We start from the raw sequence: 27008 nt of genomic DNA, 5'->3' as shown, positions 1-27008 counted from the left end.
GACAGAGCAAGCTTGGGGCCCATCAAAGTCTTTGCAGAATATCCTTTCCCTCACTGCATCAAGGCCTTTCAGATTACCAGCGCCAAGTCGCAGCCAAATGCCTACGAAAATGTTTCTGCCCAGTTTCGAACTGGGGACCTTTCGCGTGTGAGGCGAACGTGATAACCACTACACTACAGAAACAGTGGATGACAGTTATGTGATAAATTCACCATAATGCTCACTTTGCATCATCACTATTTGAAAGAGCAGATGCATATGTCACTTTAAATGCTGGTTAAGTACTGCCAATCTCCCCGTCGGGGAATCGAACCCCGGTCTTCCTCGTGACAGGCGGAGATACTGACCACTATACTAACGAGGATCGATAACCAGGATATTTGCTGTTTAAAAAAAAAGAAAAATCCTCAGTGTTTACAATAGGATGAAGAATTTACCGATGTCCGTCTTTCGGGTCTTTGACTCTCCAGGAGACAAAAGCCTTTCATCCAATCACACTTTGTTGCTTCCATATTGAAGATTCAGACAGCCAATCGTTCAGAACCCACATTTGCAACAGCATCTTTATGTGCTGCACATTGGAGATGAAGCTGCATGTTTCTGCCCGGTTTCGAACCGGGGACCTTTCGCGTGTTAGGCGAATGTGATTACCACTACACTACAGAAACCGTGAATTCTTATCAGAGGAACTATACCAAAGAAACTCAAGAGCAGAAAAAAAAGAGTCTTCTTTATGCTTAGAATGGCCTAGATATTCAAGGCGCAAGAATGAAAGTTAACTTCCTGAATGCAGTCTGGCCTACAAGCGGGGTAAAGGTACAAATCCCGATTTGAATGTTTCACTTTTGGTTTCTGAAATGCACAACTCTTGGCATGTTCACAATCACCATTTCACTAGCATAGACTCAATGAACAAGTCCATTGAGTCTCTTTCCTTCTGCATCCCAGTTGCGTACAGTAGATGCATCCGAGCGCTTCCCCTTCAGTTGAGCTCAGGCGTAGACGTACTAGATGAAGTGTGGCACTCATTGAAATACTTTTCAATTAATAATTCAACTCAAGAGTGTTGTTGGGGGACATAACACAAGTCTAGCTCTGTTGTAACATTTTTCACAATGTTTCAATATCACGCAGAAAATCAATGTGAGCTAAGTTGCCATATTTGGTTCCTTGCCCTTCAGTGGTAAAACAAAATGACTGTAAACAAAGTTACCGTATTTACTTGATTGAAATGTACCATGAATTTAGCCAGACTTCGTTTTTTGTCAGACTTCAGAAAAAACAGTAAGTTGAGAGCGCGATAGGTCTGTGTTCATTGGTCAAATGCCACGGAGGTGGGATCTGTGCTGTCGGGTGATCTCCTCTGATTGGCTGAGTGAGGACCGCGCGCTTCTTTACATTACTGATGTGCAGCAGAGGCCATATGTAAAGTGTGCAGAGATGACCAAAAGTAGTCACTTACCCTATAAAGGGTTAATGACGCTTGCCCGGCTGGCTCAGTCGGTAGAGCATGAGACTCTTGATCTCAGGGTCGTGGGTTCGAGCCCCACGTTGGGCGCTTGTAGTTTTGGAAGGTGTGGAGTTCATATCCCAACAAGTCGTAATAAATGTAAAACATTGCACGATCTTTCAACCAAACTGTTTGTTCAAAGGATGCCTCCATTTGGCTTTTGAGTGCTACAGACTTGTCCTCTGTTTGAAAACTGTACCTTAAATTGACTATGCAGAAACCATATTTTCTAGTCAAAAGGATGTTTGTAACGGCCTTCTGAGATGCACAGCTGCTGCTTGTGCTGTTAATTGGCTTCAATCCTAGTACTTCACAAAATATGCAAATTCCAATGCCAAAAGCAGTGTAAGCTGTCAGGATGGCCGAGCGGTCTAAGGCGCCAGACTCAAGGTGAAGGCTTTCCCAAGCAAGGGGACTTCTGGTCTCCGAATGGAGGCGTGGGTTCAAATCCCACTCCTGACACAGGGATCTTGTGGCTCACAGTAGAGCATTATGCCAGAGCCTTTCATGTGCGTTGGCTATTGGATCAGCGTTACTCGGAAGGACATGTATTTCATGAGGCGTTAAGCTTGCTTGGAATCTCCTCATCGGTTTTTGGTGACAAGTAATCACATAGACAGACGCCCAAATCTTTGAATGTTCTGATGATCCTTGTCCAGTTTGCTAAGAATCTCCCTGCTAGTTTTCTATTGCATTGGATTGCCTGTGATGATCAAAGAGACAGAGCAAGCTTGGGGCACATCAAAGTCTTTGCAGAATATCCTTTCCCTCACTGCATCAAGGCCTTTCAGATTACCAGCGCCAAGTCGCAGCCAAATGCCTACGAAAATGTTTCTGCCCAGTTTCGAACTGGGGACCTTTCGCGTGTGAGGCGAACGTGATAACCACTACACTACAGAAACTGTGGATGACAGTCATGTGATAAATTCACCATAATGCTCACTTTGCATCATCACTATTTGAAAGAGCAGATGCATATGTCACTTTAAATGCTGGTTAAGTACTGCAAATCTCCCCGTCGGGGAATCGAACCCCGGTCTTCCTCGTGACAGGCGGAGATACTGACCACTATACTAACGAGGATCGACAACCAGGTTATTTGCTGTTTAAAAAAAAAGAAAAATCCTCAGTGTTTACAATAGGATGAAGAATTTACCGATGTCCGTCTTTCGGGTCTTTGACTCTCCAGGAGACAAAAGCCTTTCGTCCAATCACACTTTGTTGCTTCCATATTGAAGATTCAGACTAGCCTGGCTAACACCAGACTAAAATCACAAGTGATATTTAGTCTGGGGACCACCAATTCATTTTCTCGTAGGAGAGGTGTGGTTTACGAGCGTCCATAGTCGTTTATTGGGCGATACGAAATAAATAAAAAAAAGTCTCTCATGCGTCTGCACGTAGCCCCAGCCAATCATATCATCGTATGAGATGACGTATGACGTACCCGCTGTAAACTTTTGAGCTAAATTATTTAGAACAAGGTCTAAAGCTTGATCAAAAAATACCATCGTGTCTGCTGCTGTCATGTTGGATCCGTAAATAAACTTTTTTTTAAATTATCCGTAAATAAACTACAAGCTTCCGTATATCGAATAGCGCGTCATCGTCTTGCCGTCCCTCCTCGCTCTGTGATTGGTTCCCAAATCCACCGGAGATTTGGCCATGGTCCCCAGACTGTTGTGCAGTTCGAAATAATTCGAGCGCACACAGCAGCCTGGTGTTAGCCAGGTTAGATTCAGACAGCCAATCGTTCGGAACCCACATTTGCAACAGTATCTTTATGTGCTGCACATTGGAGATGAAGCTGCATGTTTCTGCCCGGTTTCGAACCGGGGACCTTTCGCGTGTTAGGCGAATGTGACTCAATGAACAAGTCCATTGAGTCTCTCTCCTTCTGCATCCCAGTTGCGTACAGTAGATGCATCCGAGCGCTTCCCCTTCAGTTGAGCTCAGGCGTAGACGTACTAGATGAAGTGTGGCACTCATTGAAATACTTTTCAATTAATAATTTCAACTCAAGAGTGTTGTTGGGGGACATAACACAAGTCTAGCTCTGTTGTAACATTGTTCACAATGTTTCAATATCACGCAGAAAATCAATGTGAGCTAAGTTGCCATATTTGGTTCCTTGCCCTTCAGTGGTAAAACAAAATGACTGTAAACAAAGTTACCGTATTTACTTGATTGAAATGTACCTTGTGTAACCCACGTAATGTAGCGGCCCAACATCCTGTGCCTTTATTGTGAAAGGCCAGTTTCCCGGAAGACCTCTCTCCCCGTCGTCACTTCCGCCTACTCTACTACCGCTATTCCAAAAATAGCTGCTACTGCTGTGGCGTGGCCAGGAACAGCGTTTTGCTCCCAAAAGCCGAAACCTACTGAGCCTCTCACATCAGCGGATCCTTTTACTGCGGCGGATTGCGCCCTTCCCGTGCCTTACTCAATCAATCAATCAATCAATCAAAGTTTATTTATATAGCACTTTACAGCAACACCAGGAGGACCAAAGTGCCTCACAGAAAGATAAAACACATTTAAAAACACCAAATAATTGCAACTTAGACACAATTCAGTGCTCAAGTATTAAAAGCAAGTTTGAAGAGATGTGTCTTTAATCTGGATTTAAAAAGGGACAGGTCCGTGAGAACACGCAGACTGAGGGGCAGGCTGTTCCACAGTTTACAACAAAGGAACGATCGCCCCACTGTTTGTACCGGGACCTGGGCACGTCCAGAACCATCTGATTGGCAGACCGGAGAGTTCTGCTGGGGCGATGTACGGTCAACAACTCAGACAAATAAGAAGGAGCGAGACCATGGAGGGCTTTAAAAACAAGCATTAACATTTTAAAATCAATCCGAAAACGGACCGGGAGCCAGTGCAAGGAGGAGAGGACGGGAGTGATGTGGCTGTGTCTGGATGAACCGGTGAGAAGACGGGCTGCTGCATTCTGCACTAACTGTAACCGGTGGAGTGACGACTGTGGGAGGCCAGAGTATAGAGCGTTGCAATAGTCCAACCGAGAACTGATAAATGCGTGGGTCGCCTTCTCCAGGTCTTGGCGTGAGAGAAAAGGCTTCACCTTGGACAAAAGGCGCAGCTGGAAAAAGCTGGCCTTGACCACAGCATTTATGTGTTGTTTGAAGTTCAGATCTCGGTCAAAGACGACTCCCAGGTTCCTGACGGCATCACGGACTGGACCCACGACCCGGGACTGAATCTGAGGAACATCCTTGGAACCAAAAATAATAAATTCAGATTTTGTTTCGTTGAGGTGGAGGAAGTTCTGCGCGAGCCATTGTTTAATGTCCGAAAGGCAGCTATGGAGGGAGTCAAGAGCAGAGGCAGTGTTAGGGAGTACTGGTAAATAGACCTGGATGTCGTCGGCATAAAGATGGAATGATAAATTGTGTCTGGCAATGATGGACCCGAGTGGCAGCATGTAAGGTGAGAACAGGACCGGGCCAAGGATGGAACCCTGTGGCACCCCAGATGACAGCGGGGTAGAGGAGGAAGAACAGTCATCGATCATGACGGCGAAGCTCCGGTCAGTCAGGTAAGACCTGAACCACTGCAGGGCCGTGCCCTCAACACCAACATGCTCCGCCAGCCGGGAGAGGAGAACTGCGTGGTCCACGGTGTCAAACGCCGCAGTCAGGTCCAGCATCATTAAAAGCACTGGCTGCTTGGAATCCAAAGACAGCAGAATGTCATTGTGCACTTTAAGAAGAGCGGACTCCGTGCTGTGACGTGATCTGAAGCCAGATTGAAACTTCTCTAAAATAGAATTATTTTCCAAAAAAGACTGCAACTGAAGGAAGATTAGTTTCTCTAAAACCTTGGACAGAAATGGCAGGTGAGAGACAGGTCGAAAATTTGACAGAACAGCAGGATCTAGGTTAGGTTTTTTTAACAGTGGCCTAACCACAGCATGTTTGAAGGCTGCTGGGACAGATCCAGTGCTGAGGCTGCTGTTGAACAGAGTGAGAAGGTATGGGCCCACGGTGTCAAAAACATGTTTGAGAACCTTAGATGGAACGATATCCAGAGGGCAACCTGTGGGTCTCATCCCCTGGACCACCTCAGAGAGGAGAGTCAGTGTCACGGGCTCAAACTCTCTGAAAACAGCAGGGGGCAGTGGAGGACTATAAATGTCAACAGAGGGAGCATTACAACCAATGTTCATCCTCACTGACGCCACTTTGTCCACAAAATGCTTCAGAAACCCCTCACATGTAGATTCAGAGACGGTCTTCAGCACACTGCCAGATGGACTAATCACAGACTGTATTGTATACTCGGTGAGTTGAACCGTGCCATATTTAGTTATTTACCGACAGCCCCGTACTCGTTACTAAATGCTATTTTGTAAATAACCCTTCAGATTTTTCCCGACGCACCATATCAGGACCTACCGGTGCCTGATTTGCAATAGCTACTCATCGGTGAGTTAATCTGTTTCGTATGTTCTGAGTTATGGTGCCACGAGTGTCCCCGTAGCTCCGGTGCTAAGTTAGTGCTAATATAGCTTGTAAACAAGCACGGTCCGCGCAGTTACCTCCGCCTATGTAGTGAAATGTCCGCTCTAATCTATGTATTATCGAAGCCGAATTGTACGGTACAGTGTTAAGCTTCAATAATACTCGTTATTGGCCATTTTGGCCGTTTGTGGCCATTGTTGTAGTCCTTTTGATTTAAATGCCCACGAGGCTATGTACTTTTGAATCTAGCTTCACACTGTTGCAGATATGAACCCTGTTGCGCAACCATTATTATTTATTCACACTGACACTTTGACACTTTTGCACACTTTTTGATATTTGATATGCCTTAGCTTTTGTGCTAATGATTTTGATTTAAGTGCACTTATACCTGATACCTGAAGCTTCTCTTTGATTTATGTGTTTTGTATTGTAATGATTGATAACCTATAGCATGTATTGCTGTATTTATTTTATTTATTATTTACTTATCATTTTATTGATTTATTACATTTTTGACTAATAAGATTTTTTTCCTCGGCCTTGTTTAGGTCAGGTTTTTTTTCCCCCCCATCTGTGTCCACCTCCTACGCTGGAACCGCGTTTTCGTTTGGACCCGTTTATGGAAATATGGATGGCGAGCTATAACCCCCACTGCCCCTGCTACGTGGTGTGGTAGGACAGTCACACACTTTTTTTCAGTTGGATTATAAACTGTTTTTTTTTGCCCACGAACTTTGCAAACCAATGGACTTGGCATTTTGCTATGATTTTCCGTTTTGTTCCCATGTTGTGTTATTTATATATTACCTATTTATTATAATATCTAATACCTATTATCCATACCTATTTTCTATAATACAACTACTTGAAACTTAATTTTGTTTTTCTGAATGTTTATTCGCACGCTTGGCTCCGTGGCCGGACCTATCTCTGTTTGGCCATCAGCACCTTCGGCTGCAGTCAGCGCCTAGCCCTACAGCGTTACACATGCATTTAGCCAGACTTCGTTTTTTGTCAGACTTAAGAGAAAACAGTAAGTTGAGAGCACGATAGGTCTGTGTTCATTGGTCAAATGCCACGGAGGTGGGATCTGTGCTGTCGGGTGATCTCCTCTGATTGGCTGAGTGAGGACCGCGCGCTTCTTTACATTACTGATGTGCAGCAGAGGCCATATGTAAAGTGTGCAGAGATGACCAAAAGTAGTCACTTACCCTATAAAGGGTTAATGACGCTTGCCCGGCTAGCTCAGTCGGTAGAGCATGAGACTCTTAATCTCAGGGTCGTGGGTTCGAGCCCCACGTTGGGCGCTTGTAGTTTTGGAAGGTGTGGAGTTCATATCCCAACAAGTCGTAATAAATGTAAAACATTGCACGATCTTTCAACCAAACTGTTTGTTCAAAGGATGCCTCCATTTGGCTTTTGAGTGCTACAGACTTGTCCTCTGTTTGAAAACTGTACCTTAAATTGACTATGCAGAAACCATATTTTCTAGTCAAAAGGATGTTTGTAACGGCCTTCTGAGATGCACAGCTGCTGCTTGTGCTGTTAATTGGCTTCAATCCTAGTACTTCACAAAATATGCAAATTCCAATGCCAAAAGCAGTGTAAGCTGTCAGGATGGCCGAGCGGTCTAAGGCGCCAGACTCAAGGTGAAGGCTTTCCCAAGCAAGGGGACTTCTGGTCTCCAAATGGAGGCGTGGGTTCAAATCCCACTCCTGACACAGAGATCTTGTTGCTCACAGTAGAGCATTATGCCAGAGCCTTTCATGTGCGTTGGCTATTGGATCAGCATTACTCGGAAGGACATGTATTTCATGAGGCGTTAAGCTTGCTTGGAATCTCCCCATCGGTTTTTGGTGACAAGTAATCACATAGACAGACGCCCAAATCTTTGAATGTTCTGATGATCCTTGTCCAGTTTGCTAAGAATCTCCCTGCTAGTTTTCTATTGCATTGGATTGCCTGTGATGATCAAAGAGACAGAGCAAGCTTGGGGCCCATCAAAGTCTTTGCAGAATATCCTTTCCCTCACTGCATCAAGGCCTTTCAGATTACCAGCGCCAAGTCGCAGCCAAATGCCTACGAAAATGTTTCTGCCCAGTTTCGAACTGGGGACCTTTCGCGTGTGAGGCGAACGTGATAACCACTACACTACAGAAACTGTGAATTCTTATCAGAGGAACTATACCAAAAGAAACTCAAGAGCAGAAAAAAAAGAGTCTTCCTTATGCTTAGAATGGCCTAGCAATTCAAGGCGCAAGAATGAAAGTTAACTTCCTGAATGCAGTCTGGCCTACAAGCGGGGTAAAGGTACAAATCCCGATCTGAATGTTTCACTTTTGGTTTCTGAAATGCACAACTCTTGGCATGTTCACAATCACCATTTCACTAGCATAGACTCAATGAACAAGTCCATTGAGTCTCTTTCCTTCTGCATCCCAGTTGCGTACAGTAGATGCATCCGAGCGCTTCCCCTTCAGTTGAGCTCAGGCGTAGACGTACTAGATGAAGTGTGGCACTCATTGAAATACTTTTCAATTAATAATTTCAACTCAAGAGTGTTGTTGGGGGACATAACACAAGTCTAGCTCTGTTGTAACATTTTTCACAATGTTTCAATATCACGCAGAAAATCAATGTGAGCTAAGTTGCCATATTTGGTTCCTTGCCCTTCAGTGGTAAAACAAAATGACTGTAAACAAAGTTACCGTATTTACTTGATTGAAATGTACCATGAATTTAGCCAGACTTCGTTTTTTGTCAGACTTCAGAGAAAACAGTAAGTTGAGAGCGCGATAGGTCTGTGTTCATTGGTCAAATGCCACGGAGGTGGGATCTGTGCTGTCGGGTGATCTGCTCTGATTGGCTGAGTGAGGACCGCGCGCTTCTTTACATTACTGATGTACAGCAGAGGCCATATGTAAAGTGTGCAGAGATGACCAAAAGTAGTCACTTACCCTATAAAGGGTTAATGACGCTTGCCCTGCTGGCGGTACCCGACGGGGGTACGACTGTATATGGCGACCAATCTTTCCTTGGCCAATCAGGCAGGCGGGTCAATAATTCAATAGCCTATCATCTAGAGGCGTCCATTATTTGCTGCCCAATCGCAGGGCGAGCCGACTTTATCCCGCCTACTCGGCCCGGCACGGTCATTTAAATGATGTTGGATGCTGAAGCTGCCTCTGATGCTGATTCTCTGAATGTAGAACGCCGAACGCATCCTTCTTACTCCTTCTGCTCGTCACGATTTCGGTAAGAACTATTCCTTTCTGTATATTTTCGTGTAGGACTTAGCTAGCCCGTTTGCTGCCGCTAAAAGCACTTTTTGTTATTGTCGATCAGCCAATGTTGTAAACAAACTTTTACCGTAGGTGCGCACTGCGCACTACTACGAGCAGTACTTACTGCTACAGTACTAGCTACGTAGCTTAATATTAAGTATATGAAAAATGTAACACTGTACCCTGTCACCAAATACAATTGAGCATGTGTTGATGTCATATTCATCCAAGCGCACACAATTGTTTATGGTTTATTTGTAGGCAAATAGCGCACTTTTGCGCCAAAATAATCCGCCTTTTTTTGATAGACTATCAAAGCTATACACTGTAAAAAATGTCTGTGAAATTTACTGAAAATTTCTGTGAAATGGTGACTGAAAAAAAAAGTAAACTGAAAAACGATAAAACACTGTTTAATTAACAGTAATGTTTAGTTAGATGTTTTACCATACAAGACTGTTACTTTTAAAGAAACTTGATGTTAAAATAATCAAATTTCTTTGTAGTTTCAACACAGAAAAACTGCAAAACAAGCAAATAGTTAAATGTACAATGGGAGTCTATTACTAAAAAACTTAAGGACTTGAAACTAATGTTTACGAGTAATTAACTCAACCATTACTCGTGTTCGACATTAATCATCACCCATGTTTATTAGTTTTAATTATTACCTTAATTAACAAGAACAGCATTTTTTTTTATACATTTCTCCATGTAAAAACACTAAAACAAGGACCTGTGTATAGTGCTACGTGAACATGTCTACAAACATAACAGGAATATAACCTTCTAGCTGCTAATTAAGATTCATATTACCATTCAGTCCAAACTAAAAGAGCACCGGCAACATTTTACACGAGTAGTTGATCTTGCAATGTTTTTGGTCTAAACTCAGTTCCTCCCAAAAGAAAATACCTGTTGAATGAACTTGAGAGTGTTTGTGTTTCTTTTTTGAGGTGGTAGTTTAAATAATGAGAGAGAAAAAAAAAAAATCTGTATAGTAATGGTCTCACCTTAAGCAAAAATAACAGTTAATAATAGCTTACAACGTAAAACAATATTTGGGTTTCAAGTGTGCCGTTCTCATCCGCTCAAGTGTGCACCTTTGGTCAATATGCTCTTATGAAGCGGGAACGGGGAAAATGTTTGAATTTTAAATAATTAATAAAGTGTATTTACGCACGCAAGAACAATGCTTTTCAATGCAGAGCCCATGCAAAAATATTCATATGTGTTTGATTTTTCAAATTGGACGCCTTGATTTGGGGTGGGATAATCTGTTATCGTGAGAGTTTCCACAGCGGAGTTCAAACACTGTGAGCAGGCACGGTAGTTCGGTGTGCGTTATTCAAACTGAGAAAAAAGTTCTGGGAGAGCGTGGAGTGTGGTGCGGAGAGGAGGAGGAGCATTCGGCAGCTGATAACATGTAAGATCATTTCTCTTTTAACAGAAGACGGACATTTCAGAAAAACTTCGTAGAATTTGAAAAGATCTCTGTTTACTTTCAGAAGCGTTCTGGCTAGCCGTGGTTAGCTAAAAGAGCTAGTTAGCATCGCGCAGTCCATCCGTGAGCAACGCGGGCAGCACAGTGAGACTGGACGTGCATTTACGGTGTTGCCTATCACACGTAAGATCATTCTTTTTCTTCTAGCAGAAAACCGACACCTCATAAAACCAACTAAGCTGATATCTGGTTATTTTCAGAACCATGCTGGCTCCTCGTGGTTAGCTAAACGTGCTAGCCAGCAGCGCAGAATTTGTACATGAGCACCTGCGGGCTGCCCAGAGAGACGTGGCTTTGTAGCCGTGTGGTGTGGATGAAGTGCATTCCTGGACACCGTCTGTAATACGGGTTCTGTAGGAAAACTGTAGAAAGTTTGAGGGGTTATGTCCTGCACTGTAAAGTTCATAGGAATGAACCGCGCTGTATTTTCTCATGTGTCGGCACCGACTGTAAACGGACATTTTGTAACTATGCAGCTTTCAAAGCTCATTTCTACCGGGTTCATAGTAATGCCGTACCTTCACTTGCTGCAATGGCAGTTGTGTCAGATTTCAAATGTGCCGTTTCACTGTGTGCACGTCACTTTCAAACTGTGAGAGAACTCATATCCCACTTAAAGGAGCATATAGTGGAGGGAAGAGCCGTGACGTGTCCAGTTGCGGACTGTAATAACACATTTACTGTCAAATCTTCATTTACTGCTCATATGTCCAGAAAACACAGAGCCTGTTCAGTAGATGACATAAGTGAGGTTTACAAGGAAACCGTTCCTCAGTTACCATGTGAGGAAGTTCTCCTGAACCCAAATAATGACACAGAAAATGAAAGCATAGAGTTGCCAGATAATTTCAGTGAGACTTTTCTCAAGAATGCATGTCTATTCTACCTAAAACTACAAGGACAGCTCCTTCTTCCAGCCTCCACAATCCAGACAATTGTAGAAGAAATGCAAAATGTCCATGAGTTGGGACAGGATTACGCCTTAGGTAAACTCAGAGCACTTTTGAAAGATGACTTGACTCTAGCAGATGATATTATTACTAAAATCTGTGATTGTATTAAGGACTCAGATCTGTTCTCTGCGTGTCACAAGGGACCACTAAGAACAGCATATTCCAGAACTCAGGTGTTCAAAAATACGTTCAAATACGTAGAGCCTGTAAAAGTACCATTAGGAAATGATGAAAATATGATAGAAAAGTTTGCCTATTACATACCTCTGACTAATACAATAAAAGGTTTGTTAGAGTCTGACTTATGGAAAAATTCTATTGCACAGCAGTCTTGTGAAACTAAGTCAGAACTTTGGGACCTAAAATGATGGACAAAACTATAAGTCTAACCAGTTCTTCAATGACAATCCAGGATGTGTGAAGCTAATTCTATACCAGGATGCATTTGAAATTGTCAATCCCCTTGGCTCGGCAAAAAAGAAACACAAAGTTGTAGGAGTCTATATTTCTGTGGCAAATTTACCAAGCCATATCCGCTCCAATACTAATCACATGTCTCTCGTTTTACTGTGTACTGAAAATGACCTAAAACATTTTGGAATTCCCAAGGTTTTCTCTGAATTGGTGACTGATTTAAAACACTTGGAAGAGAATGGAATAAGTGTTGCTGGTGAAACTGTCAAAGGGGCTCTCTATTGTATTGCTGGGGACAATTTGGGTTCGCACAGCATCGGTGGCTTCACTGAAAACTTCAGTCGGGCTCCTTACTTTTGCAGGTACAGTGAGATTACAAGGGATGAGTTTATGAGTGATCCAAATGTATGCGGCCCATGCCGTACCCCTGAAAATTATGATAATGCGATTGATGGTTTACAAGCAGAAGCAAATCAAGCCATTAGAGGTATAAAGGCCAACTCTGTTTTTAACACATTGAAAGCTTTTCATGTTTGCAAGCCAGGCCTTCCACCTTGCTTGGGACATGATATATTTGAGGGTGTCTTAAGCTATGATGTTGCACTGTTCCTGAAGTATTTCATCAAAGACAAGAAATGGCTAACGTATTCACTTTTGAACCGGCGCATAAAGCAATTTAAATACAAAGGTTCTGATGCTCTCACGAAGCCAAGTACTGTACATGCTGATGCTTCCAAGCTGACTGGTCAAGCCATTCAAAAGTGGAATTTTTTAAGGCTACTGCCTGTACTGATTGGTGACAAAGTTCAAAACGTACAGGATGAAGTTTGGCAGTTGACTCTGCAGCTTATGGACATAGTTGATATGATTTGTGCCCAAAATATTTCTGTGCCACAGGTAGCTTATCTTGACGTTTTGATCCAAGAATATTTGGAGTCAAGAAAGCTTTTATTTCCAAAGAGCACATTGAAACCAAAACACCATTTCTTACGACATTACCCTGCACTAATTTTGAAATTTGGACCCTTGATCAGATTGTGGACAATGCGCTTTGAAAGTAAGCATGGCTACTTCAAGAGATGTGCTAGGCATTTGAAAATTTTTAAAAACATCTGCCTGACTTTGTCTGAACGACATCAGCTTTATCAGGCATATCTGTCAGCAGGGTCAGGATATGATCAGCTTCTTCAAGTAAAAGACAGTTGTGTTTTTTACCCAAGCCTTTACAGTGATGCGGTCAAAAATGCTGTGAGGGAGTTTAGCTTCTCAGAAAGCAATACAAGTGTATCAACAAACATACAGTACAAAGGTACATTGTACAAAAAGGGGCATTTTCTTGTGTCAAAAAATGATGAGTCTATGGAGTTTGGAGAGCTTCTCATGATTTTAATTCAGAATGATGCCATTTATTTTGTGATTGATATATACAAGACAGATTATCTTTCTGAATATCATCTGTATTCAGTAACAAAAAGTACAGCGTCGCAGTGCATTAACATTAATGACTTGGTAGATTATTATCCATTACCATCGTATATCATTAATGGGCACCAAGTCATTCCACTGAAACACAGTGTGTGGTCAAAATAAACACACATTGTTTGATGAAGAAACCACTCCTAAAACACGTTCCTTAGTTTGACGAAATATAAAATAAAAATTGTAAATGTGTTCTTCTGTAGTTCTTCATGAGTACTTGTAGAGATGAAGAATAGATTGTGTTCACTTAACGTCAAAATACTCTTAAGTTTATAGTTTAACATTAAGGTGGAGGGCAGCCTGTTGGTAACTTTGGCACTTTTTTTACCTCAATTTGTGGCTATTATCTCTTTCAATCCTGGGCTTATCCACGTGAAATAAAAACACTCAAAGTTCAATGTCTTCTCTTTAGTACATAGGAACCAAGGTCTTTATCATAAAGGTGTCTAAAAGTACAGACAATATTCAAAAACATGTGTGTGTGATGTTGACCAATACAAAGGACTTGCAGCCAGAATATTAACACAGTAGGTTTGTGAATCCAAGCACTGACAACTAATTACCAGAAACAACATTTATGAATTTTCTTCTTTTTTTTTTTTTTCCTGCAAAAAATGTCTGTCTTCCATTGAGTTGTATTGGTCTTTGCCTCCAGCTGACATTTTCAGTGTAAACAGAACCTATGTAGATGGTGTAACATATAGTTCATATAATGTTCTATGGAATGGTATTTTTGTTTTTCTCCTTCTAATTGTGTGAAATTTCTCATTTCCTTGCAGAAATGGATGATTTAGAAGAACAAACGTTTCTGCGTACTGCCATCAATGAGGTGTTGCCGAACCTTCCAGAGATGACAAAAGACATTTTAGAAGAAAGCTTGCAATCTCTTGGGGTGGAGAAATCAGAGGACTTGGCGTTTCTTCAGGAAGCTGATTTATTGTCTTCATTGAGGCCAATTCAGGCACGGAAGCTCCTTGCTGCCTGGAAGCTGAGATGTAAGCTTTTAATTACAGTATGTTTGTCTTGGGGGGGGGGATATTCATGATCTTACTTTAAAAAAAAAAAAAAAAAAAGTTCTGTAAATAGTTCTTTTTACAAATATGAGCAAAAACTTTGAAAATCAAATATGAGGTGGTTGTAAATGATATTCATTCATACTCTTATAATCTAATAATAAATATTCATGTTCTGATTTAAAAAAAAAAAATGATTCTGTAAATAGTTACTTTACTATTGTAATTATTGCAACTTCTGTAGCAATGAATGTTACTGATTTAACCCCCACCCACTCAGAGTATAGATACAAATGATTTGAATGGGTGAACAGATGACATACTAGTATACTCGCTCATGTTTTATACAAACTATTCACTATGTTTTTGGTAACTGTTTTTGTATTTCTGTTGTTGTTTTTTTGGTAGCCCAGAGCCCTGTAACCAGCAGCTCATCTGCAGATGTAACACCAAGATCTTCTGAACATCTGCTCTCTCCTTCACCCACAAGTTCATCCTCTTCTATCAGCTGCCAAAGTCCAGATGTAGACTGGGTCGACAATTTTGACATCCCATGGGATAGGCTTCCACAGGAACTGATGGATTCACTGGAGAGAGAGAAGAGGCCAAGTTCACGAATGCGAAGGGCTATGGTCAGGATTGTGGTTGGTGAAATGAGACGAAAAACCTCTTGCTTAAGTAGAAGGCACAGTATTGCAGTCGCAAAGAAGATGGTGGCAAAATATCCTAAATCCCTTAAGGATGTAATAGAGGGAGATGTGATTGGAACTGGTTATGACTCTCTTGTAAAGCAAATGCAGTATAGGATAGAAAATGAGAAACGTCCTGGTACCCCCAAAATGATGAGCAGAAAGCATCACACCGATTCTGATGACACTGATGTAATCCCTCCAGAAAAGAGAGCAGCAATCCAAGATACTTACGGGTGTGTTAAGTTTGATGTAAAACTTCTCCCACTTGAAGAGAGCCCAGAAAGCCAGCATGACAAAAAAGAAAAAATGAAGAAGATGGCTAAGGAAACTGGCACAAATCCAGGGATGGTCAAAAATCTCATGAAGATGACCTATTATAGCCAGCGTAAAGATATCAACCAAGGGAAAGATGTAAAATGTCTCCATAGAGAATGGCCACTTCTGTTTGATGACGTTGGCATGAATATTCATTTCAAAGAACTAACGGGGAATGAACTGAAAGAATGTTTTGTGCGCAATATTGATCAGAAAGGGAAAAGGCTCCTGCATTACATGAACACCGTGTGCAAATACAAATGTAAAAGGTTCCTTGAGGATCTGACCAAGTACAAAGTCTTGAGAGGACAGCTGAGTGGATGCTCTGAGGACACAAAAGACATGGTGCTGCTTCTGCTGTCCTACTTCGAGGAGAGAGAAGATGTCTTGTTCAGCTACGTAGACCAGACATGCCTGGCAGGAGAAGTACAAATGGAGCCAGTCCCCTTGACTCCCACCATCATTGTGTGTGGTAAGAAAACGTTCTTATTTTTATTCCTTTGCTTTCTTTTGTCCGTTCTTTTGACCCATTTCTGTATTGAAGCTAAGCAGTCAAAATAACAAAACATTCTCAGCGTTGTGAAATGTCATTTTTCTTGTATTTCACTAGTTTTTTGTTTTTTCTTTTTTTCTTTTTTGTGGATCGGATGATTGTCCAGGACAACATTACCTCCTTTGTGTCGGCCATTTCCATGATGTTTGGGAGCTATTATTGCTTCAACATCCATTATCCAATACAACTGGCTTCAACTCTGGAGTTTCTGCAGAGGTATATCACTTTATATTGCTTTATCCATCCATACATGTGATGTAAATGGCGTTAACATAATTTAATTTTAAGAAGACAACCACTGATGATTGTCATCAATGATAGTAATTGATTGGAATTATGTAGCCCTTTAAACACACCTCGCCCTTCATTTTCATTCATTCTTAAATAATTTCTAGTTAACCTCTTTGACCACCAACAAGCAGTCATCAGTCAATCATCCTATATGTGCTAATTTTTGAATGTGGGAGGAAACATGCAGACACAGGGAGAAAACGTAAAGTCCACACAGAAAAGGCCCTCATTTGCAAGCAGCTAGGACTTAACACTTCTCAGTGTGTGTGACTGTGCTAAGCTCTGCACCACCGTGATGCCCATTTAATCAACCTTTGATTAATACAATTTACTTTTTTATGTATTTCAGGTGTTTTTTCTCCATCAACCCAGAGAAGGGCACCAAAGTGGAGAAAAGCAAAACCAGGCGTCTTAATGTGAACCCCAGAGTCCTTACCTTGATTCAAGAACTGTCAAATCATGAGTGGTGTGATGTCTGAATATGGACTGAAATAAGTAAGGTTTGTGGCATGCGATGACATACTACGTCGTCGTGATGTTCTACTTTTCAAATTTGTTCCTTAGCTCTACAAAAATTAAGCTTAAACCCACATTATGAGTTTTCTGTACATAGCTGTATGTTAAAGGGATATTTTAGGATGTTTGACATAGGGCCTCATTTCCCAGTTATCCAGAGTGTTGCTGATTTCTGGAGATATTTTTTTGTAATTCATGCAGTTCTTATATTTGAAGAGTTTTGTGGCGCTAGGCTAATGCAAGGCTAGTGCATGTCTATGGTATCAGCTACACTGCATTAAAAACAGTGTGACTCGCTCCACAGAGCACCTGAGGCACATCACTTGTAACACCAGACTAACCATATAAATGTCTGTGTCCATAGAGTAATTTTTGGAATATAACTGACCTGCATCACATGAATGATCGCATTTTGAGGGACTATTTTCTAGCAGATCACTCCGCCGCCGCGTCGCTTATACAACCACGAAGCTGATGCTGCTCAAATATAAGGTATTTTAAATGCAAAATGGTTAAAATTATTCTATGGACACAGACATTTATATGGTTAGTCTGGTGTTATAAGTGATTTGCCTCAGGTGCTCTGTGGAGCGGGTCACACTGTTTTTAATGCAGGCTAGCTGATATCATAGACATGTGCTAGCCTTGCATTAGCCTAGCGCCACGAAACTCTTTCTATGAATAATTAATTATTAATTAATAATTCTATGAATTACAAAAAAAATATCTCCAGAAATCAACAACACAATGGATAACTAGGAAATGAGGCCCTATGTCAAAAATCCTCAAACATCCCTTTAATCCTTAAAAGAGGATTGTTGCACATTATGGATTCACGGCTTCATTTAACAAAAACGACCTCAGCTCATACAAAGTTTTAGGATTTCAGTAAGGGGTAGCTTACATATGTAGGGTTTTACTTGTAGAGATCACATGTGGTGATATTAACATTGTCATTTAATTCTACTAGTCACAAGACACTTAACAGAAATACTATTGTATTTATGTTTGTGATCTGTCATAATTGGCATGCACCAAATAAAACAATCCAGCACAGTGAAAATTTAATTTTAGTTGAAATATATGAACAAAACACATAACCAATACCATTTCAAATGTATGCAATTTGACATACTGTGAGTTTAAGTCCATTTCAGATTAAACTGTTTGCAGTTGAGTTTTAATGCACATGTTTGTCCCATTTTCCTGTACCTTACATGGAACGTTCAGTGTTTGTACGCTGCTGTATCAGTTAAGGGCAATATAGAAGATGTTCAGTTCGTTAAATTGCCAGTACCAATAGGTGAGCCAGTGGAGAGCTACTTATGTTTTATTCAAATGTGAGTAAAGTGTTACACAAATATGCTGGTTGAGAACTAGTTGCGCTTGGTTGATCAGATTGCATCATTTGTCCTCAAACAGTTGGGTTTATTTTGTCATTATTTTTGGACGGAGATAAGCTTCTTTGAGAAAGCTGTGTTTTATTTTACATTGGTGTTTTTAGGAGTTAAATACTTTGACTTTGTTATGTCAAATACAGTAGCAGTATTGACTTTTGACACTGTACTGTTGTTACTGAATATACAGTAAAGTTTAATTTGCTGAAATTTTTTGTGAAATCACTTATTTAATGTAGCTTTTACAGTTAAACAATGTTGCGTGTGCAATATTTTTCAGGAAATATTTTACGTATGAAAAGCATAGAAAACATGTAAATTGTACTGAAAAAACTAGTTTTAATAACGGGTGGTTTTAGGAAAATGAAGTCATATTTTACGTATAAACACATAGAAAACATGTAAATTGTACTGAAAAAGCTTGTTTTAATAACGGGTGGTTTTGGGAAAATTAAATTATATTTTACGTATAAAAAACATAGCAAACATGTAAATCTGACTGAAAAAACTTGCTTTAATAACGGGGTGGTTTTAGTAAATATACAGAAAAAAACTGTTAAAATGGAAAGCAGTCAACAGTTTTATTATGTAAAATATACAGGTCATTCCGTAACCTTGTTTACATGTTACTGTATTTTTTACAAAACATTTCTGGCAACCACAGCTGCCAAAGTTTTTTTTGTAAAAACAACGGAATTTTTTTTACAGTGTAGCCATACAATCTATGGTAACAAAACAGTAAAAACATGGTTCAACTAGTTATTTTTATAGCATACAAAATCAAATGTACACTTATCTTATCTGAAAGGGGCTTGTGAGAGAGTAGAATACAATATGAATCTAATAGTTTTTGACTGGTCTGCTAGAGTTATTGACAGGATTGAGCTGGTGTGTTACATATCATTTGTTGCATACATGTTTGATGCATGTCTGTGTAATCCTCATTTCAGGCCCTTGCCATGACAACTTAACGTAATTACACTATAACATGATAAAAACTGCTTAACTGTCATTACAGAAAATGTCCAAACAACAATATAAAAGCCACAAGGCTATGGACGACACTGAGTGGCTGAAGCGGCTCAGGTCTTTTGCCTCCACTGGTGTCTGGCCATCAGATGCAGGCAACCGACCTGCTCCAAGGCAAAAGAGGTGGTACAGTCTGTATCAGAAGGTATGTAGGAAAAGTATCAAAAAGTAGACATATTATATTTTCAATATGTATGAGCATCAAACAAGAACTTAAATATAAGTAAGTGGCATCATTTGGTTTGTTTACAGATAGAGAAGTGCCCTATGCAGCTGAGAGGCCAGCAGACTCTTTTCTCCCAGCCACAGAGGTGTTTGTGTGGATTTCATCCTCATAAGGTAGGCTACTTTGGCCTCTTTCAGCTTAACTACAGCTGAAGCAATCTGCACACAATATAAAGATGTGGTATGTCTTAACATTAATGTATTCTTGGACAATTTCTGTTGTTTCTGTCTGGGTTGGTTTGGCAACAGGTCTGCTCCGCAGCAGAGGAAATGGCGTAGCAGGTAAAAGAAGGTCATAAGGTTAAAACTAACTACCACTAATAACTAAATAAAACAACACACATCTGAATTTGTCACGTCATTGCATGAAAGGGATTCTCATACGTTATTGTTTATACTATTAACTATTACTACTTCTATAGAATAGAACAGTAGTATTGTGCTTTCTTTAAATCACTGGTGATTGTGTCCATCTTCTAAGTCATCTGTCATCTGTCTTTCTTGGGAATTCTACAGCATACAGGGGGGAAAAAAGTATTTGGTCAGTTTCCCATAGACTTTCTTTTGGATTTTGGTCAAATACTTTTTTTCCCCCACTGTATATGCACTGTTTTATACATTTTTGTTATGCAGCAGCAAGTGCCAACAGCCTCATCTAGACCCACAAGCAGTGCAGACCAATCAACCAGTGGTGCATGTAGCTCCCTAATGGTATGTAGATTTTACAGCGTTATGTGAGAATTTGTGTGAAAATTCATAAAAGAAATATTTTTTTATTCTTTTCATATTTCAGCTCCCACCCACTGCTCCAGTAGAGCGTCCCGCAGGTGTCTCTACACCAGCAAGTCCGGTGAAAAGGCCCAAGCTCACCCTTGCTTCGGTGCATATGATGGCATGTGTTTTAAAATGGTTCACGATTGTCATATTAATAATTCTCTTTAAAGTTTGAAAGGCCCAGATTTGGTGGAAAGCATGTGGACAGTGCAAAGCCAAATTTAAATGTTGGACGGAAAGCTCATGTAAGTAATCAATATTTTCTATTTCTTTGCTACTTCCTCTCCTGTGGCCTAAAAGCATGCCCCTGGAGGATCAGCAATGGGTCTCCACAGCATTATTCAGAGTTGGTGCTCGTGGGAAGTTGGAGCTCCAGGACCATCTCCAATTGTGGTATTTCCCTCCTCAGCCATCCCTTATTTACCACCAGGCACCAACATCAGCCAGATGTTTTGCCCATCCCATGCTGCTGTGGATGCCGTATAGGCTGTGGAAAGTCAGGCTGCTGTGTGCGGACCAAGCCTGTAAAAGCCCTCTGAGTAGTGGAGGTCTTCACAGGCGGGTGCGTCAGGTCCTTGACATTGACCGCTTTTACAACATGGTCACAGAGACTCTGATTTGCTCCAAGTGCCGCCGCAGCTACCTGTCTTGGAATAGGGAAATACTTCAGCAGCTGGACATGGCCCACCGCTCTGAGTTTAGGCTCATTCTTACTCGCCGGTATGTTGCATTTTGATTTGATTTTGTCAGTTGTTTATCCATGTATACATGATTTATTTATTATTACAGATATGCCTGTGACATCAGGGTGATACGCCTCCTACGGGAACGTGGTCTGGGGAATGGCCCTGTCCGACTGATTGGCCAATTGAAAGAGAACCACAGTGAAGAGTGGATGAAAAGGGTGGCGCGGTATACCAGCGAGTGTGCTTCTTTTACCAGCAAAAGTTGCCTGATGCCGTCAACATTTGAAGAGCCTCCCCAACCTGTGGCAATTCCCAGCTATAAGTGGCTTTCAGTGGTGTACAGCCAAGACATCCTGTTCAGGCTGGAGGATATCAAGGCTAGTATCACCTCCACTTATGGATCCATCTTAAAACTGGATTCCACCAGAAAGGTACATCTTTAATTTTTATGCTGATTGTTTTTCTATTTAAATTTAAATAGAAATGGAACCTCAAATTAACAAACAATTAAACAGTAGGGAAGGAATAACACAAGAATTACATTGCAGACATAGCCACTAAATTATTTTTTAAGACATCACACGCATAAGCTCTATAATCATGCAATACAACCACTGAAGGTGTTTAATACATATGTTTGTTTTAGATCACCAAAAAGCTCTCGGGTCCGGCAAAAGGCACTGCACAGTGGCTGACATCAGTCGGCAACGAGATGGGTCAAGTGCTCATCAGTGTCATGACTGCTGGTGAGGGACCAGGTTTGGATCTCATGGCAGCTGGCTTGGTAGACAGGTATGTTTCCTGTAATACATTTGCAGCTACATGAAATTAAACTTGTCCTTAGTTTAGAATTTACTATTTACAATTTGTAATTGTAATTTACTATTGATGATGAACATTGAATTATTTTTGATCATTATTTATCGCAGGTATAAAGCTGCAGGTGTAGAGTCTCCTGTTGCTCTCTATGTGGACTGTGGCTGCTGCAAGGATGTGGGTGAGACCAAGCTGAAGGCCAGATTTGGTGGATGGCCTGACTTGATTGTGCGCCTCGACATCTGGCACTTTATGCGGCGCTTGGCTGTGGGATGCACCACTGATGCACACCAGCTCTACCCCACTTTCATGGCTCGCATGTCAGCATGTATATTTGAGTGGGATGCTGCTGATGTGAACAAGCTGAGAGAGGCAAAAAGAGCACAGCTAAAGGAGCAAGGCCTGGTCGCTCTGACGGAGAAGCAGCTGGATCGGCACATTAAAAAAGAAGAGTTGGAGCTGCACTGCAGGAGGAGGACTCGTGGAGAAGAGCAAACCATCCGGCTGTTGGACCAGCTCATCAGTGAGCTCATCAGTGACAGGGGTAAGGATGCCCTTGGTGTTCCTCTTCTGGACCCCATCAGAATGCAGCACATCTGGCGTGTTCAAAAGAGACATGTGAAGTGCATTCAGGACCCACCTGGTGTGGCACTGTACACCCAGACAGGCACCATCACCAAGGGAGGAATCCAACTGCAGACACTGCGCTGTGCCAGAGGCTCCACATCTTTGGAGTCATTCCACTGTCACTTACACCGGTTCATTCCAGGTACGTGCAACTCAATAATGTTTATGTTTAACACAAATACTCTCCCTTATTCCATTCTGATGTTTTTTGTATTTACTTTAGGAAACAGTGCAAACTCGCTCAACTTCCAGATCTACCTCCTAGATGGGCTTCATCGCTGGAACCACAACAGGGCAGCAGCTGCTCTGGAGGCAGAGGCCTCTGGCCTGCGCACATACTCGGGCGAGCTGGCTCACAGTGTGAATACCGATTATGAGAAGGTTTTTGGCAGGAAGCTGATTCCTTCTTTTACACCACCCGCAAAGTACACAGGTATTCATATGTAATGTTGTATGTTTATGCCCATAGTTCTTTCTCTGTCTCTGTGGTCTCATTGGTTTTGCATTTTCAGGTGAACTGATTGGACTGCAGTACCTGTTGAGGCAGAACAATGAACCTCTACAGTGTATGGCGCCAGACTCCGAGGAGGCAAATACACTGCTGGAGCAGATGGAAGAGCCGGTAGAGACTGATGAGGGCTTTGAAGAACATATTGAGGTCACTCTTGCAGATTTACTTTTGGACACATCTGATATAGAAGTGCTTCCTGCTCCTGCTGAGCTTTCTGGTCAGTCTGCTGCTCCTGTCCAGTCCACTCACCTGCGGGGGGTCCAGTCTGCTTCTGCTGCTCCTGTCCAGTCCACTCACATGCTGGGGGTCCAGTCTGCTTCTGCTCCTCCTGCTCCGTCCACTCACCTGCTGGGGGTCCAGTCTGCTTCTGCTGCTCCTGCTCAGTCCACTCACCTGCTGGGGGTCCAGTCTGCTTCTGCTGCTCCTGCTCAGTCCACTCACCTGCTGGGGGTCCAGTCTGCTTCTGCTCCTCCCGCTCCGTCCACTCACCTGCTGGGGGTCCAGTCTGCTTCTGCTGCTCCTGCTCCGTCCACTCACCTGCTGGGGGTCCAGTCTGCTTCTGCTCCTCCTGCTCAGTCCACTCACCTGCTGGGGGTCCAGTCTGCTTCTGCTCCTCCTGCTCCGTCCACTCACCTGCTGGGGGTCCAGTCTGCTTCTGCTCCTCCTGCTCAGTCCACTCACCTGCTGGGGGTCCAGTCTGCTTCTGCTCCTCCTGCTCCGTCCACTCACCTGCTGGGGGTCCAGTCTGCTTCTGCTCCTCCCGCTCCGTCCACTCACCTGCTGGGGGTCCAGTCTGCTTCTGCTGCTCCTGCTCCGTCCACTCACCTGCTGGGGGTCCAGTCTGCTTCTGCTCCTCCTGCTCAGTCCACTCACCTGCTGGGGGTCCAGTCTGCTTCTGCTCCTCCTGCTCCGTCCACTCACCTGCTGGGGGTCCAGTCTGCTTCTGCTCCTCCTGCTCAGTCCACTCACCTGCTGGGGTCCAGTCTGCTTCTGCTCCTCCCGCTCAGTCCACTCACCTGCTGGGGGTCCAGTCTGGGTTACCTGGACAATCTACACCCTCAGAGCAAGTTGTAAGTGAAACACCAGTGTGCTTAATATTTATTGATGCTTGACCTTCTTGAAACACTTCAAATCTTATGTAATACTTCCTCCTAGGCAGTGGATGAACAGAGTTTGGCAGGAATGGATCGAGTAGATGAGCTTGTGGAATACTTGGTGGAGCTCCGAAATGAAAAAGGCCTCACTCTGACCAATCAGCAGGCCAGCACAATTGTGGGTCTTTGGCAGAACTTGGAGAAACAGGATAAGGACCGGATTTCCTACGCTGCTCGACATCAGGAGAGACTGCTCACCGGTCGGTTTAGGTCTCCGAAAAAGAAGGCTGTATATGCAGGAGTTGAAAGCACAAAAAGGTGTGTACTTGGCTCTACTGGTTCAGCTGCTCAGTGGCCAAACTGCTGCCGTCTTGTTGAAACAATATTCATCAGATTGTGCAACATTCATAATAGCCCCAAGAAAATTGGACATCAAACCCATTCAAGATGGTCATTAATTCTAAATGATTATAAAAAAATTCGACAGCTCATCTTGAGCAACGGCATTGTTATGAAAAACACAACTCTGCAACTTGTCACTGTAAATCAGACCACATTGATACAGTGGCATAACAAAAGATTCAAGGCACAAGAAGTTGCAATTCTGATGCAAGGGTTGGTACTGCCTGATGAACGCCCCCTTTCCAGTGAACCGCAACTCCCAGTAAACACTAGGCCCACTCAAGTCACACCACACATGCACGAACACACTTACAACCTGCCACCTGACACAGCTGGGCAGGCGAAAACCAAAATCACCGTCAAAGATAGAGGTGAGCTGAAAAGCATTCAGCCAAAACAACATCCAACTCAGCCAGCAGTTTTTTACATGCCCTTTTTAATGCCACCGACCACTACAGCACCGACCACTACAGCAAGTAGCATTCTGCTTGTGCCGCCGCCGCAGGCCACAGCACCCAGTACAGTTTGCACACCACAGTCTGACAGCACAACTGGCCCTGATCAAACACCACAAAAAGAGAAACGCAAGTACATTAGAACAGTAACATCCAACAGATGCACTAAATGTGGAGAGCCACGCACCACAGACACCGGCCATAGCCAGTTCAAAGGCAGAATTTACTGCCCAAACAAGGAGACCCTAACCAAAGAGCAGTGGCTGAGAATGATGAGAAAATAAGTTATACATATACCTGTATTTTTTGTGAAGATTTTGTTTTTATTGTAGTGTTGTGGTTTACAATTGTCCATAGCCGTTTATTGGGCTGAATGTCTATCATATGTGTCTGCACGTAGCCATAGCCCATTGTATCAGATGACGTATGACATACCCGCTGTAAAGTTCCGAGCTAAACTATATAGAACACGGTCTAAAGCTTGATCAAAAGATGGAGTCGCCGCTGTCCCTCCTCGTTCTGTGATTGGTTCCCAAATCCATGCGAAAATTGCTGCTGTGCAGTTTGAAATGATTCGAGCGCACACAGCAGCACGGGTATTCCCAGGCTGTGTGCTGCCCACAAAATATACACAAATTGTTGTATTTGTTCAAGGTTAATATGATGTGTATATATTTCAGATCAGTTCAGTTTTGTTTGTTTTTCTTTTTACTTGTAAATAGTTATTTATTGTAAATACTACACCAAACGTGATTTATTTGTACATATTTTGTTAAATGTTGTATATATTGTATAAAGTGTACATTATGTGTTTTATATTTAGAAGAGAAAATAATAAAAAATATGTTTTGAATATTTAATTGATCTGTTTTATGTTTTTTGTTTTGTTAATGGCTGATAGTGACAGTGATTAGTCATTAGGTGGAATGTTAAAGTCAAATTACATAAAAGAGATACATGCACAATGCCCATTTATTTATTTTAGTCTAGGTTACAGTAATAGGTGGTTTAATCGTGTAAATAGCAATATTTCAGTGCACTTGTTTTTCAGTAACAGGGTTCATTAGGGGTCAACAACCTTTTATTGCAGGCCATAAAACAGAGTGCTCATCTAGAGTGCAGGCACCTGCTGTGCAGGCACCTGCTGTGACTGATCAAACAACTTTGAGTGACAACTTGACCTCAGTTAAGTAAACAAAACCTGGCTCCAGATGTACAGCAATTTCAGCAGCACCAATTGCGTGTTTGATGACACTATAACACCATAAATGCCTATATTTTAGATCATTGGATTAGATCATTTCATCTAGATTAAATGCAATGTGTTGATAATTAAATACATGGTCAATTGCCTGCAAGCTGCATTCCTTAAATTACACTAAATAAATCTTGAAATGAATAAAATAGACAATAGGAAGAAAACGCATGTTCTTAGTGGGGATCAAACCAGGATTTCTATGGTTTTTTCTCCCCCCCCTCCCTCCTCCTCCCTCAATTCTTCCCCATCTTATACGGACAATTGTTCCCCAGCTTTGGCGCAGTCAGTAGAGCATGAGACTCTTAATCTCAGGGTCGTGGGTTCGAGCCCCACGTTGGGCGCTTGTAGTTTTGGAAGGTGTGGAGTTCATATCCCAACAAGTCGTAATAAATGTAAAACATTGCACGATCTTTCAACCAAACTGTTTGTTCAAAGGATGCCTCCATTTGGCTTTGGAGTGCTACAGACTTGTCCTCTGTTTGAAAACTGTACCTTAAATTGACTATGTAGAAACCATATTTTCTAGTCAAAAGGATGTTTGTAACGGCCTTCTGAGATGCACAGCTGCTGCTTGTGCTGTTAATTGGCTTCAATCCTAGTACTTCACAAAATATGCAAATTCCAATGCCAAAAGCAGTGTAAGCTGTCAGGATGGCCGAGCGGTCTAAGGCGCCAGACTCAAGGTGAAGGCTTTCCCAAGCAAGGGGACTTCTGGTCTCCGAA

At 42.1% G+C, this 27008-nt stretch overlaps 1 protein-coding gene across 1 annotated transcript; it reads left to right on the top strand.

Moving 5' to 3' along the window:
• Positions 1–21034: 21034 nt before the first annotated feature.
• Positions 21035–24838, top strand: LOC306981273 (uncharacterized protein; the record flags this gene model as incomplete). The annotated part of the gene is made up of 8 exons (XM_079580834.1): positions 21035–21156; positions 21226–21553; positions 21769–21914; positions 22052–22707; positions 22789–22998; positions 23078–23223; positions 24232–24430; positions 24819–24838. 8 exons carry the CDS (start codon positions 21035–21037, stop codon positions 24836–24838), a joined length of 1827 nt encoding a protein of 608 aa, XP_079436960.1.
• Positions 24839–27008: the final 2170 nt, after the last annotated feature.

The sequence above is a fragment of the Gobius niger genome, assembly GCF_951799975.1.
Source record: "Gobius niger genome assembly, chromosome: 22".
NCBI classification, from domain to species: Eukaryota; Metazoa; Chordata; class Actinopteri; order Gobiiformes; family Gobiidae; genus Gobius; species Gobius niger.
This window is presented reverse-complemented; position numbering and strand designations above follow the sequence as displayed.